Source organism: Pezoporus flaviventris, unplaced genomic scaffold (assembly GCF_033815535.1).
Source record: "Pezoporus flaviventris isolate CSIRO_AGI_PZ_B2104156 unplaced genomic scaffold, CSIRO_AGI_Pfla_v1 ptg000001l, whole genome shotgun sequence".
In the NCBI taxonomy this organism is placed as follows: Eukaryota; Metazoa; Chordata; class Aves; order Psittaciformes; family Psittacidae; genus Pezoporus; species Pezoporus flaviventris.
Window position 1 is genome coordinate 19,239,640 of NW_026892549.1, and position 16,501 is coordinate 19,256,140.

At 39.3% G+C, this 16,501-nt stretch overlaps 1 protein-coding gene across 11 annotated transcripts in view; it reads right to left on the reverse strand.

Annotated features, from left to right (window-relative positions):
* The window catches only part of PCDH15 (protocadherin related 15), a 364,105-nt gene that overhangs the window by 71,800 nt on the left and 275,804 nt on the right, over window positions 1-16,501 (reverse strand). For all 11 annotated transcript variants that reach the window (XM_061446935.1, XM_061446952.1, XM_061446917.1 and 8 more), the window contains 2 exons: window positions 10,920-11,029; window positions 9,978-10,118 (listed from right to left, as the gene is read on the reverse strand). In XM_061446935.1, coding sequence (XP_061302919.1) covers window positions 9,978-10,118; window positions 10,920-11,029 — 251 coding nt within the window. The remainder of the gene's footprint in view (window positions 1-9,977; window positions 10,119-10,919; window positions 11,030-16,501) is intronic.

The following is a 16,501-nucleotide window of genomic DNA, read 5'->3' on the forward strand; positions in this document are numbered from 1 at the left end:
CAATGGCAGGCTCTGTGATAGGCTAAGGTGCAGAGCAGGGCTCCCCAGGAAACCTGAGGAAGAGCAGGGAGCCCCACCTGGAGCCAGCAGCTCTTGTGAGCAGGAACAATGTGGGAGATTTAAGTGGCCCTAGGGAGCTGCTTGACCAGAGATGTCAAAAAATACAAGGAAGGGCTCTTCAGGTACATAAAGAGCAGGGAGAAACAGATGGAAAATACTGGCCTGCTGTTAATCATGAAAGATGAATTAGTCACCAAAAATGCTCAAAGGCAGAGATTCTCCACACTTTCTTCACCAGCACTCTTGAGCCCCAGGCCTTGGGATCAAAGAATCCAGGTTGATGCAAACACAAGCCAACCATCACTGAAGGAAGAGCTGGTATGTGAACTGTTGCAGGAGTTTGACCCCTACAGATTAATGGGCCCTGACAATATCCACCCAAGGCTGTTGAGAGCTGGCTGACATCACTGCAAGGCTGCTTTCCATAATCTTTGAGAAGTCATGGAGATCGGAGGATGTCCCAGAAGGCTGAAAGAAGGTTTATGTCACTCCCATCTACAAGAAGGCCTTAAAGGATGATCCAGGAAATTATAGGCCCACCAGTCATACCTGAGTTGCTGAGAAAGTAATGGAATGAATCCTCCTGAGGGGTCTCACAAGTCAAATGAAGCATGTGACTGGGAAAAGTCAGCACAGACTCACCAAGTGCAAATCATGCTTGATAAACATGGTTGCCTTCTATGACAAAGTAACCTGCTTGGCTGATGTGGAGTGAGTGGTGGATATTGTCTGCCTAGATTTATTCAAGGCTTTTGAAGCAGTTTCCCACAGCATCCTCCTAGAGAAACTGATGCATTACAGTCTTGACAAGTGCCTTTGTGTGGTGGATGGGGAGCTTGCTGACAGGCCACACCCAGGTGGTGTTAACAGTGATGTTCAAACTGGGGACCTGTCACAAGTACGGTCCCCCAGAGATGAACATTGAGCCCAAGGCTATTTAATATCTTTGTAAGTGATCTGGATGATGGAATCAAGTGTACCCTGGCAAAGGTTGCTGATGATACCAAACCCAGTAGGGAAATGGACACCTTGGAAAGGAGAGCCACCCTGCAGGAAGACCTGCATAGGCTGGAAGAGTGAGCTAACAAGACTCATGAAGTTCAACAAGCACAAATGTAAGGTCTTGCACCTGGGAAAACATAATCCAAGAGAGCAGCACAGGCTGGGATCCACTTGGCTGGCAGCAGTTCTGTGGAAGTGGACTGGATGTTCCTGGTGGACAACAAGCAGTAAGCTGGTGTGGCAAAGAAAGCCAACAGGATGGTGGGCTGCATCAACAAGGGCATCACCAGCAGAGATAAAGATGATATTATCCCACTCTGCCCAGCGCTTGTCAGGCCACAGCCAGAACACTGTTCAGTTTTGGTCCCCACTATACAAAAAAGACATGGACAAGCTGGACAGGGTCCAGAGAAAGGCCACAAAGATGATAAAAGGAGTGGAAAACCTTTCGTATAAGGAAAAGATGAGAACTGTCAGCCTCGAGAAAAGAAGGCTCAGGGGAGACCTTATCACCATGTTCCAGTATTTAAAGGGTGGCTACAAAGAAGACAAAGACTTCCTTTTTATGAGGAGCCAAGTAGAAAAGATAAGGAGTAATGGGACCAAGTTACTCCTGGGGATATCCTGATTGGACACAAAAGAAAAACTTTTCACATCTAGAGCAATCGACCATTGGAATAATCTCCCCAGGAAGTGACGGACTCCCCAGCACTGGACACTTTTAAAGATTCTATGATTTAAAGTTAGCTCACATTTTAAGCAGAGTCTCTTAAATACATTGCTTTGCTGCCCACAGAACTATTAAATTTGTCCCAGTGGCTTTCAGGGAAACTACCCCAGAGCTGTGTCATAGAGAAGGCAGATTTGCAGCTCTTTAGGCTCTGCAGCATATTTTGTTCAGCTATCACATCTGGATTCAGGGACTGGCATGGCAGCCTATTTATAAAACCATCAGCACATCAATTTGAAAATAAAAATGTAATGCTGCTTGAAAAATCAATAAAACAGGGATAGGGAATTCATTTTCATATTTAATTTAGTAAAACTATAGTTCCTAATTAGTATGGAGCAGTTGCGGAATTTTGGTTGAAAAATTAGTGCTACCCCTTTTTGCTTTATGATTCTTGAAAGTTCATTTTTTTAATCAGAAAATGAAAAACATTACTTGGAGACAGAACTATTCTTTTACTCTCCAACACCCACAGAAAAAACCTGTCTTACCATTGGTATTATAGCAACAATTTGACAACAGAAATGACCCTCCTTGAGCAGTGCCTCAGCAGATGTTTGGGGGATCGGTATACACCAATTCTTGCTTGGGGCTGTGTCAAAGGCAAAACAAATAGTTCTAGCAATGAATAAACCGTGTAAACAATCAATTGAAAGGTGCATTTTTGCTTAAAAATCTTTTAAACCCCAAATAAATACCATCTCTACCAAGATCATATATATTCACACTTGGCAGTGAATGTAATATTTAGCACAACTGATTGAAATGAAGAAAATGTCAAAGTGTTATTTCCCCCTCAGCTGATCTAACACTCTTGAGATACCTTACTTCTTGCTTGTTGAATTCTTCTTCTAACTTGATTTTTAATAAGAAATTGTGCTACTCTGAATACATCCATGAGAATTTGGAGGGACACCTGTTTTAGTTCTCACCTATAGCAGGCTGGATGCAAACGCAAAGATAGCACTTGCCATTTCTAAAAAAGAAATCTGCTTATCAAGCCAGTATAATCACAACTGTAAAAATATCAGATTCATTGTTTGCAGTGCTTTTAATTTATTTTAAATTCTTCTTAAAAGACAGTAGAACCATCCATGTGGTACTGCATCTCTAGAAATGTGAAAGATGTACCTGCTGTTTTTCCTTTCCCTACTCTTTTAGTTAGACCCAATCAAGTCAGCAAAAGTAAGAAAGCAAAAAAAAAAAAAAAAGAGGATGTGGGAGGGATAACAGTGGGATTACAAGCCATGACAGAAGTTTCCTAATGAAGATGCAGGTGACAAGATCATGGATGTAGGGGATTGTTTCACTGCATTAACAACTACATGATACAAGGAACCCTCTTTTTTACCCCTGCCACAAGAATATGATTTACTTGGGTGGCAGCAGCATCTCACAGTCAATCTTAGACACTGTCAAAACAAGACAAAATCTACACAAAAGCAACCTCAGACCAAAATACTTCCTCTGGCCTCCCTCTCAACAGCTCATTGAACAACAAAGCTGTTAACACAGGTAACTTCTAATGAGTAAAAACCTTTCATGTGGCACTGTACCAACTGGTAACACCTTTGCCTGTCAGGTTTAATTTTTAAACAAGCTGTTTACATCCATGTCCCTTTGCAGACAGACACTGGAACAGCCTGGGGGTTACTGTGCTGAGCAGCCATGAAAGATGGGTGAACTTATGCATAGATGGCAATGGTAAGATAACAGAGCACACGGCAACTGCTCTTGGCAGCAGTTCAGTGAACAAGAGGGCAGTGGCAGGATGAAAGGGTCAGATGTACGGAGCTGGGGGACGAAAAGATATCCTCTTCTCAGCTGCTGGAAACTATGAACAATGCAAACCAGGAAAATAAATTGCTCACTTCTGTACACAGAGGAATTTAGAGGGCCCTTTTTCCTGCGGTGTTCAAAAGCAAACATATTCCGGCTCTTTTGTAAATAAACCATTTTTCCCATGTCAAAGCAGGAAGCCTTGGTGTCTCCTACTACAGTGCACATTTCGTCTGTCTGGCACAGAGACAAGATGCCCACTAATGCTTTAATTCATAAAACTAAGACCATGGGTTTTTTTTTTTTTGGTAAAACCCTCTCTTTGCCCCTACCTATAACCTATAGTTTTTTTCACCCCTATACTGCTCCACTGTTCTTTCTTATCGGGCTTAGGCAGCACTTTCTCTTTGCTGCTCCCCTGGTTTCCTGTAAACCCCTCTGTTTCCTCCTGTCCCTTCCTTCCTTGCCACAAGATTATTAATCTGACCACGTTTTCCTTGGTATCAAAATGCAGGACAGTGAGATGTAGATGAAAACTTTGCAAACAGCTGACAGTGCTAAATGAGGTAAAAGATGATGCTTCTTTTCTTTTTCAAGAGGCACTCTTGGTTTAGTAAGTGATTAATTGTACTGATACATTTCCTTCACCTCACTAATTCATATCTCTTTCTGGAAGGAAGGAGCTGCTCACTTCATGACAGATTACAGAGCAGCACCTTCCAGTTGTAGAAGAAACCCTGCCACACACAGTTATGTGATGTTCACCTTATGTATCAGCTTTTCTTTTCTTTTTTAATCTTACCCATTGAGGCAGAACTGAAAGCTTCTATTTAGAAGCTAATAATCACAATCCTAATTTGACCTATAGCAAACATCAGTCTAAAGTCCATAGTGATAGACAATCTAAGAAGCAAAGAGCAGTCAGAAAAAAAATCCAGGGCTGCTAAATTTAACTGAATTGGAGAAGTCCATTAATACTGAATGTCTTTCAGGGCTCAGCATCACTAATTGCTGATTCTTATAGCTAGAATTCCAACCTTTTAAATTCACTATAATCAGAAAACCTAACTCTTTTTCCATTCAAACTAAGCAAAAATGCACTGCAAATTCATATTATAAAGATTTAGCAAAAGTAATTCATTTAAGGAGTTCAATTCCACTGAAAGAATGTGATTTTGCATGATTTAGCATCATATTTTAAAAACCCAGTTTAAGTCACCAGTTTTATGTTCTCACACTCTGAATGACATCTCAATTTACTTTCTCTCCTCATTTATAAATTTAATTATTACTACACTATCAGTTGGTGCTATCACTAAATCATAGCATCACAGAATGGTTAGTGCTGGAAAGGGCAGGGACACCTCACCCTAGACCATGTTGCCCAAGGTCCTGTCAAACCTGGTCTTGAACACTGCTAGGGACGGAGCATTTACTACTTCTATGCGCAACATGTTCCAGTGTCTCACTACCCTCAGAGTACAGAACCTCTTCCTTATAGCTAATCTGAACTTCACTGGTTTTAGCATTAAACCCACTACCTCTTGTCTTATCACTACAGTCCCTGATGAAAAGTCCCTCTCCAGCATCCTTGCAGGCCCCCTTCAATTGTGGGAAGGCTGCTATGAGGTCTCCACGCACCCTTCTCTTCTCCAGGCTGAACAGCCTGTCTTTGTATGGGAGGTGCTCCAGTCCCCTGATCATCCTTGTGGCCCTCCTCTGGACTTGCTCCAACAGCTCCACACCTTTCTTATGTTGAGGACACCAGAGCTGCACACAATATTCTAAGCGGGGTCTCATGAGAGCAGAGTAGAGGGGCAGGATCACCTCCTTCGACCTGCTGGTCACACTCCTTTTGATGCAGCCCAGGATACGGTTGGCTTTCTGGGCTGCAAGTGCACACTGCTGACTCATATTCAGTTTCTTGTTGACCAACACCCCCTAAGTCCTTCTCCGCAGGGCTGCTCTGAATCTCTTCTCTGCCCAACCTGTAGCTGTGCCTGGGATTGCCCCGACCCAGGTGTAGGACCTTGCACTTCTCATTGTTGAACTTAACGAGGCTGACACTGACCCAGCTCTCACGGTCCCTCTGGATGGCATCCTTTCCCTTCAGTGTATCAATCAAACCATACAGCTTAGTGTCATTGGCGAACTTGCTGATGCTGCACTGACAAGCTGAGTTACAGTTAACACAGTATCATCCACTCTTCTATTGCACAGATGAAAATTCAAACTTCTACTTGTATATAATTATCTTCTATAATATCATAAAGGTAAAAACAATTTGGTGTCTAGCTTCTGAGTTCTGCAAAACTCAGTACTGTTTTGTGGCTGGCAGTTTGTCAGTGCTGTGCTACCTAGCTCCAGAAGGCTTCACCATTGCAGCTCCAGAGTAGGTCATCAATTCACTGCCAACAAATTCCAGAACAGTTCACCAATTCTGTAGTATCTAACACCAGAACTGGCAGTTATTAATTGCCATTGAGTGTCAGAGCAGTGTATTAATTCAATGTCACATAATTTTAGAGAAGTGCATTCAAAGTCACCTATCTCTAAAGTAGTTCATCATTTCAATGTCACCAAAGTCCACAGCAGGGCACTAATTCTGTCTCATCTCCTTCCACTGTAGCTCATCAATTCAATGCCCTGAAACTCAGAAGTAGCATTTAACCTGATTAAGACTCATCAAGAAAGAAAAAGGTGCTGAGGAAATGGAAAAACATACATCATATAGATGTAGGAATCAAACCTAGAGGTCAAGGGATCTCCACTACAAAGACATACGTGATTTAGTTAGACAGATATCTGTAAAATATTTTAAAAATATACATCTACCAAATTATTTAGCTATCCAGCCAGCACAGTGCATATTCAAAACCTAATACATGCTGTATACTCATGGATATTCATAGAATCATAGAATAGTTAGGGTTGGAAATGACCTTAAGATCATCTAGTTCCAACCCCACTGCCATGGGCAAGGAATTCTCACCCTAGACCATGTCACCCAAGGCTCATCCAATCTGGCCTTGTATACAGCCTGTCTTCACACAGGAGGTGCTCCAGCCCCCTTATCATCCTTGTGGCCCCTGTCTGGACTTGCTCCAACAGCTCCATGATCTCCTTATGTTGAGGAGACCAGAACTGCACACAGAACTACAAGTGTGTTCTCATGAGAGCAGAGTAGAGGGGCAGGATCACCTCCTTTGACCTGCCGGTCACATTTCTTTTGATGCAGCCCAGTATATGGTTGGCTTTCTGGCCTGTGATTCAAACACATACAGCAAGTGCATGTCTTCCTTTAACCTGGACCAAATTCAAACTCAAGTCATTACCAAGTATCTCTGAATGCAATAATTCAGCCATCAACTTTTTAAAACTGCTGTCCATTTGGGAGAGCTGCTCTAGTGCAGACCATGAGTCAGAAGGTGTGCCCAAAGACCACTGCTGGAGCCTGCTGACTCCCTTGTCTGTTCACCTGTGTCAGAGTAAGATTTGGAAAAAGCTGTATGTTGCAGAGAACCTTATTTCCTCACTGCATATGGCCTAGCTGTATTTTACAGAATATAACCTTAACTGGACCTGTCCCAGACACAGAAAATACAGTCAACTGGCACTAGCTCTCTTTTTCTCCCCCTCCAGGTACATCGTTGATGGGGGCTATAACAGCAACAGACTCTTACATCGCTGTTAATACAATTAAACTTCTGATCACTGAATAATGCATATGTGATACACCACACACACGGTCAATTCTTTCATAACAAAGAAGAAATATCCATGATACTATATGTCCAATTTCCAATAATTTTCTGCTGGTCATACTGGAAAGCATGATGAATATATTTTAACTTCCACCCCATGTACAACTTCTCAGGCTACCTTCTATCACCCAATTTTATGTGATGTTCCCAAATACTTAAACCTGCTAAGTCTAATATTTTTAAGAACTTTAAAAATCTGTAACTTTACATGAAGTACCAATTTCAGTATTGCAAGCATGTTCTACAATAGTACCTCTATACAGAAGAAACAGACTTGCACCCTGTTTAAATCACTATTCTGAAAAATCTGCATTTTGATCTCTAATCTACACAAAATACTCTTAACCATAAGCATACACAAACTGGCACTGAAATAAGCTAGAGATGGGTTTCCTAATATTCATAGCTACTACTGTATCCATCAGAACAATGATTAGAAGATTAATTACAGAAAAAAGACAGCAGAATCAGCCCCATTATTTAAAGATGGCCCTTCCTTTTTAACCCTCAGACTATTAACTCTGTGGATCACAACCTGCAGTGTTGAAAAGGCACTGTCTGTCATGGAGCAACACTGTCACCTTTGACAGTAATGGGGTGGCACTTTGGCTCTCTGCCTGCCAATATGCCAAAGACCCCAAAGTGAGGAGCAAAAGCAAAAAATCTGACACAGCTCACTTTTCCCTGCAGCAAAGGAGAAAAAAGAATCACACTGCGCTCTAAGTCCTAATTTGCCCAGTGCTCTCTGTGCCTGGACAAAAGAACAATGAATTATATCCTGCTCAGGGCAGGTGGAAAGGTGGCAGTCTAACATTAGTGACAGATAAAAAGACCAACGGAAAATTTTTGCCCCTGGTTTGCCATACAGACCTCCTTGGCACAATCCCTATTTTTAAAGACATTAATGCTTTAAAAGATGAACTTGAACTAAAATTGCTCATTATACTACTGGAAGCTTCCAAAAATTTGAAGGAGTTTTTATTATGTACACATTTTAATAAGTGCCCAAATCTCGCTGATGTTTAGGAACAGACTTGTAGTGGCATACTGTTTATGGTATCTCCCCCTGGATTAACAAATAATTGCATATCGGTTATCTGCATAAAACTGAAGTCTGAATTAAATTTGAACTCCATTTGTATTTCATGGTTCCAAAATACCCATGCAATGTCCTTTATTGAATGAATTACACACAGGCATCAATAAAGAGCAGGTGATGAAAGCCTGGCCTTCTGGGGGATTCCTCAGCTCACACAACAGCAAATGCTATGAGGTGGTACAGCAGGGTCCCTTGGATAGACATTTAGAAATAAAAGAGGCTAAACCTATTAGTCCATGGGGTGTTTTTGGTCGGGATAAGCCTGCTTTTTTCCAGTGCTGAAGATTTGCTTTATGATTAACACTGGTGGAAATACAGAGGAGAAAAAAGTGTCAGCCACCTGCAACAGATCTGGCCCACAGCTCATATGAGTATAACTTGTGACTGCAGACAGATGACTTGAAATGAACTTACATCCAATTTGAAATGAAAGGAGGTAATATTTTCATAGCCTTTAAACAAATGTTCAACTCCTCATTGTTCTTTTCTCAGTGCAACAGTCCACTGCCCTAGGGTTATTTTCATTGCATCCACGATGCAAGAGCAGGGAAAACCTGAGACTCACAAAGACCAAAAATAAATAATAATTAAAAAAAAAAAAAAAAAGGAGACAACAAACACAGACTGTGTAAAGATGTGTACCAAAATACTTTTTGATAAGCTTCTTTTTTTTAAACTAGGGCCCAACTGTGGCTTAATAGGAAGTTGTATAGGACAGAACAGGACACCGAGCCAGATGTTTGAATCCAGACCTTCCAGACTTTTTTTTTGCCTTACAGGTAGGGTGATAAAATTAATCAGAAGTCCTTTCAAATTACTTTTATTAGAAAATGAAAACCATCCAAGGCAAAAAAAAACAAAAAAAAAAACAAAAAAAATCAACACCTCACCATGAGAGAGAGCCAAAGCAAACCAGTTTGTAAATAAACTCCCTCCTGCCCAGAGATCCTGCAAGAAACCTTCTTATCTTTGTCACAAGCAGGTCCTTGCCTCCAGTTTGCTCTCAGTCAGGGCTGCAATAAATCCACACAAACCCTCAGGGGTGCTGAAGGAGTGTTTTTCTTCCTGTCACCCTTGCTGTGTATATGTTCCCCATTCCTCTTGGTAGTGTCCCAGCATTTGCTGTGATACCAGCCCAGGAGGGAGGAAGTCTGTATTTGGGCTGTATAATGTGTTTACAAAAAAGTAACTGTGGTTACACCAAACCATAAAAAGTCCTTGTTACGCTGAAAATGCTCAATTCATGCCATCAAAACTCTGTTTATATATAAACATGATTTTAATCTGTACCAGTGAGACTTGTAACCATGTAACATGGACAAGATTTGTAAGGATTTAGCTCAAGACTAATCAGCATGATATACAGAAAACAAGCATAGACATCCACAAATGCACTCTCTGCTGCTCACATACCATCGGCACTGTTGGACTTCTGATAATAAAGCAAGGTCACTACCTAGTGTGCAGCTATCAATATCCTTAAAAAATAACACTACATATGTATATTAAAAATAGATTTAAAAATAAGAACTTTTAAGCTTACTTTTGGAAGGGACACGCAGATTGGATCGTACCACTTGTAAGGAGTCTGCTTGAACTCGAAGCTCATAACTTTTCACACGTTCATAATCCAGAGACTTTTTGACTGAGATCACGCCTGTTCTGTTATTAATAGCAAACACATCTGAAATCCAGCAAAAACAGAAGTAACTTTCTAAGATGCATAAACACTTTTTTTTTTTTTTTTATTTTTTTAATGCCTGAGTGCTTCTAATTTGGTGATGACATTATTCTCTGAATAGTAACTGTCTTTAGAAAGTCATTTCCATTCCTCCCTCAGGCTTCTAAAAGCCTGTGTAACTCTTCTTTGAAGCTGTCTTCAAAGAAGCACAACAGCTGAATCTGACCTGGTACTGTAATAACTAACTTGAGGAGATGCTGGCAACAGCAGACAAGACAAACAGGCCACCTTCACAAAAAGGAATATGGAATGGGGAATTCTTCCAAATCCCTCCAAATAATTCAGTATAATTTCACAGAGCTTTCAAGGTGGATCATGAAGAGTACTTGAGAAAGATGAAAATACAGGAATGATGCCTTGTTTAAATAGCAGACTCTAATCTAACAGGTGTGTCTCCAGCATGGCAAAGTCTATAATGCCTAAAAATAGATTTCTAAGCAAACGCTACAACTCCATCAAAGCTATTTATATTCTTAATTCACTATGCCATGGATTCACACCATGTGGTAAGGATGTGAATTTTTGCATCAGTGAGAATTTGTCTTCTAATTTTTATTGTAATTCTGCTAAGAAATCTGATCTTTATCTGATCTCTAAAGGCTTGATAATGGCAGTCCCTCCTGCTTGTACAAATGAGGTGGAATTTCACCTTAGTATCTTTATTTCTAATCACTGTTTCTTGAACACTTCTGATGCACTCACTAGGCTCATCATAACCACTAATACTGAAATATTAGCACTTACCCTCTTCATTTCCTGAAACAATTGAGTATACAATTGTCTGGTTCAAGGCAGCCGCTGTAACAACGGTGACCACAGTTCCTTTTGGTGCACTTTCACTCACTGGTGGGGGTCTGCAGAATAGAACAAAATTATTTGTGTTAGCTTCCAGTTGCCTGAACAGCAGATTACTGGAACTTATTCCTCAGGTTAGCAGTTTCATCCGTTAGGCTGCCAAAGTGAGAGGATCTGTTATTACAAAAAGACATATCAAAAAGGCAAACGTATAGCCTTCATCTCTGCAAATTCAAAAACCAGCAAGAAGTCTAACTGACAAGAGGTAACAATATAAAGATGCAACAGTTCTTTGACACAAGAAATGGAAAAGCAGGGAATATTTTGTTGAAAACAACAGAAACATAAGAACCACCATAGACTAATAAATTGCAAGTAAAATGTAGAATATAATAGCTCTTTTATAATACCCCTACTACTAAAAAGCCTCAGTAATCTATCAGAAATGCATGAAAGAAAATTGTTCATGGATAAACCTTTATCATTTAAACAGTAAGCACTTTAAAGCCACCTCCACAGGAATTTCTACTCTTCAGAAAGATCCAAAAATTCTCCTGCCAATCTTCAGTACCAAAAGCCAGGATGCTTTCCAGGAAATCAGCTGCAATCCAAGTAGACATGCGCATCTTTTAAGCATTCACTAAATTGTTTCTAATTCACTGAGCACCAATTTGTGTAATAAAAAAGAAAAAAATCACACTATTAACACATTCTTATCTCATGTCCTTTGTACCCTACAAACACTGAAAACTGAGCATCCCATATTCAGCACAGTTTCATCATGTATAAATAATGAATTTCCTCCTGAAACACAGCAAGGAATTACTTCACTTTTTTTCTTTTATTGTTTTATTGTTCAAGTGCTACCTCCTTAGAAAACATGATGAGTAACATTTTGAGATGCTGTTTCCTCAAGGAAACTGTAACTGCTCCAGAACGAACAAAGAGTCTGTGCTGATTTATTTAAAATAAAACCACTAAACAACAAGAAGTGAGACTCGAGCTAATCTCAAGTAAAACTTTCAGATTTTCATCACAGCAACTAAAGGCTGAATTCATGCTTTAAACTATTCATGCTAGTGAACAAAAAAATTCAAAAGGGAAGTTTGACTTGACTGCTACTCCTAAACCCAGGACATGCACTCATTTGTAAATGCAGATGCATCTTTATTGAAACTAACATCATATAGATACTTTACATCTTAAAAAATTACACTAATTAGGTATATAATAAAATAAGACAGCTGAGGATATGTTCAGACAGGCCCTTAAGTAGGAGTAGACTTTAAGGAGTATTTCAGTTTTGCACTGAAAATTTCTTCCAGGTATTTTTCAAATACTCCACTTCATACTTTTTCCCATTCTAAGGGCAGAAAGCTGGAACCCCAGGTTACAATCCTAACTGTTGAACCCAAACTTTTACCATCACACACCAAGAGACCAACAGTCTGCCCTTGACCCGTCTTCCATCTTCTTTGGCATGAATATCGGTTTGAACATCCTAGAAAAAGTTCTAGAGAATAACACTTATCTACATATATGGATATGGATGAATATGGATATTTGGAATTAAGTTAAAAAAAATCAGCTGGTGAATTATTCATTACTGTTTAAAAAAAAAAAAAAAGAAAGAAAAAGACACTGAGTAGTTTGTATCATGGTGCCTGTTACACAACCTCTTGCCCTCGCGGTGATGTACTTTCCCTCATCTTTGTGGCTCTCTGTAGCAACTGCTACAGAACACTGGTCAGAAGCTTACCTATACTTTTGCCTCTTCCCTTGAGTTGCTATTCAGACTGCCTTCACCCCAATCTTAGATTCCCTGACTATATATAATTTATGGGCTTTTTTTCTTCCAAAACCATATAATTTGAACAAAAACCCTCATAACTGTGTATACACAAACCCCACATTTTATCTAAAGCACACTTTCAGTATATTCCTTTAATGGAAATGGCTTTGAAACTTCCCCTCTCACATATCTGAATTCAATGAATTGATAAATCCATATCAATTAGCAAGCAGCTTTAGAAGGAGTGGACAGAAAATTGCCAGAGTGATTGCGTTGATTTCATTTCCCTGATTTAACTAAGGTGATCAGGTTCAATGGGAGCAGTGCATCAGCTGAATTAAAACATACAGCTGGTCTCTTAAGAATATTTTGCTGAATTGTAGAGAAGTGAATCATCAAAAGACAAGGGTATTCAGCTGACAATAATACTGTTCCTTATCCCGTACTATAAGCTGTAGCAAGCTTTCTTTAAGGTAAGTTCGTTATTTTCCATTTTTTTAAGGACTAAGATGTACAACAATGGTGTCTTTTGTTTGTTTGTTTGTTTTGGGTTTTTTTTTATGTTATTGGTAGACCTACTATATGAAGCTGTTTTAGGGGACAGCCAAGGGTGTTTTTATGCAATAATTTTGCATTACTGGATGGTAAAGATTGTTGTGTGTTTTTTTTTGGTGAGAAAATGTGAAACTAGCAAAGCAGTGCAATCTAGTCCAAACCACCCAGAGAAGACTTAGAAAGCTGACAGCATAGTAAAAGGGAAGGGTACTGCTGTGACTTCAACATATGATTATGATTCAGAGCGTCTGAAGGTATTTTTGTCTGATAATGTTTGCAATACCTTATTGAGCCTCTGACCGCAACTGCCAATATAGTCATTACCCTGTCAGTCACAGGCTCTGACCGTACCTAACAGCACATTTCTGTCACCGTCATCTGCATGTGATTGGCACACCACTGCCTTACAGTCCAGTCCTGATTAATCTCAAATATTTTAAATGAAACTGTTACTTTCTGCTCTTCTGAACAAAATACCTTCTGAAATATGTGATTTCTAATATTCCTCCCCAATACTTACATGCATGGCTATCCACATGCATACAGTCACTGAGTGCAAGAAAGTCCTGTGCATTAACACAGTAATCCACTTGCATCCCATAAATCTTCGGGTGAAATGGGATATAAACAGCAACTAACACACACTACCACATTACCACATTACACACCCCACATGGCCACCTCAGCTGCAACTCAGTCTACCCATAATCTTTGTTCCTGAACACTTTCTTTTGCACAACCATTTTACACAATCACAAAATATATTTTTGGACCAATATTTAGTACATTCACATGCTATTTTCCTGTAACAGTCCCAGCAATGTGCAATTTCAGTTGGTCAATCTTCACTTTAATGTCTTCACAGAAATAGTAAACGGTATCTTGTCAGCATGCAAGATAGGATGGATTCCAGGACAGGCCCCCATTGCTGCAGTGCAACAAAACCCCTGTAGGATCCCTGGACCCACTGAAATTGCCCAAACTCTTCCTGACAACCTGTGGTGAGAAAAGAGGGCATGAAAACAGCAAAGCGTAAAAAAAGGGCTTTGTGCCATGCTGAGATAAGATTGGTATCTGATGGCTTCAGATTTGGGAAGAATGAAAGAATTTAAAATTAACAAAATAGATGTTCAATAGTAAGTCCTCTGCACCACTCTTCTGACTTGGTTACCCCTGCACAAATTTAAGATTTGTTTGTATTTCTTTGAGGCCTCTACTGCATTGCTTACTCTGCTTCAGTATGAAACCGTGCCACAAAATGTGCTTGCCCCTTAGGGAAAAAAAAAAAAAAAGCAACCCTGAACTAGAAGAACAAAGGGACTAAAATAAAGTCATTGTTCGTACACAAAACACACGGAAAAGAGATACAAATTGAAAAATTGTAATAATTTTAGTTTGCTATGTCTCAATTACATGTATCTTGATCAGAGGAGGAAATGTAGACAGAACGTGTCATATACATTGCAGAGCATAACCATTAACATCGAAAGTTAAATTTTAACTTTTACTTTTCTGCTTATTTTTTCCCTTTCCAAAGCACATCAGACTCTGGTCAGTTTTTCAATTTGCCTGATATCCAATATGCTTTAAATTCACCATGAAACTTTTCTATCTCCAAAAGCATGAACATGAGATTAAATAAATATTAAATTTTAAACCAGCAAAGCCAGTAATAAATTGGTTTAGTACTGAAGTTTAATAGTGTGATGTGCATGTACTCTGTATTAGAGACTTCAGATGACTCTACATTGTGGATTATTATTTCCATCCATGGAGGTCCATAAACATACCTCAGAATTTAACTCGTTTTGTTTGCTTGTTTGTTTAATAATATTGCTGAGATTCTTAGCTCAACTTGATTAAAATGCCATCTGGACTTCTCCTGGTAAAATCATTTCCCTACCTTCTCTCACATTACAGCTTCTTAAAGCATTCAAGTCTCAAAGGCATTTTACCTGAAACTATTCCATGCTCTTCTATCTGAAACATGTTTCTGAGCAGCATACCCATTCCTGTACAGACACTTTTCATCTGATGCCTCATGGGAAGTGATTTCACTTGGGTTTTTTCTTGTCTGATGCTTTGCATTAAAAGAAGATATATAAGCTATTCGACCCAACTGAATTCATATATTTTTATGGAGAAAAATCAAGCATAGACAGAAGACTAGAGTGTCTAAAGTGAGACAAGCTAACAGTGAAGTTATATGGAAACTAAAATAGCTAATTAAATCTCTGCAAACAGAAACACTTAAGTTGGTCTGAATATGCAGCTGAGTTTTTAAAATTGTGAAAAAAAGTACAAGTTTCTAACTAGTGCAGCAAAATAAATAGTAAAGAAACAAGAAAGCAAGATGTAAACATGATGATGGCAATTCTTTTAAACCTTTCACCAATGCATTTACACTATTTTGGCTTCCTGTCCATGCTCAAAAAAAGAAGGATATAGACACATATTAGAACAATAAACCCCCATTGCTAGGAGGCTAATAGTGCAACTGTAACAATCTGAACAGTTTATCAGAGACAGTGATTTTTTTTTTTTTCCCCTCTGGAAAAGAGTATTTTCTTCTTAATTAGATGTATTTTTCAAGCAGTTTATCTTCAAAATGTCCTAAAAAAAAGGGTCATGTATTCCTTACTACCCTTAATACCCTTACTTGCTGTCTTAATTCTCAGATTGGTTCAAGACATTCTGACCTTTTCATGGTATTTATCTCTAAAACAGATGACAAGGGAATCTGGACACAGTTATAGTGAAGCCCTGTCATAACCTATTGTCTTCTAAGCCAAATGTCAAATTTTGTTCCTGTGAACTCTTTGTCACGAGGCATTAATACGTTTGTGTTATCCCACCAATCTTCCTAAATTAAAGCTAAGGACATGAAGACATGAAAATTTCTGTCAAGATTACTACAGAAGCAAAAAAGGAAAAAAAAAACAACCCCCAAAAATCCCATCAGGCACAATGTAGGACACACTTACATACTTGAATTGGTCAGCCAGACCAATACCAATAGGATCAGTTCTAAGACCAAGGATAATGCTGTGGCTTTGCTCTCTCATAATATGCTGCTGAAAGCCAACACAGTTTAATACTACAGATGTGTATTATTTCTATTCCATATTCACATTCCCACAGTGACTTAGTTCTACATTTCATTAAAATGCAACATGGTGTTGAA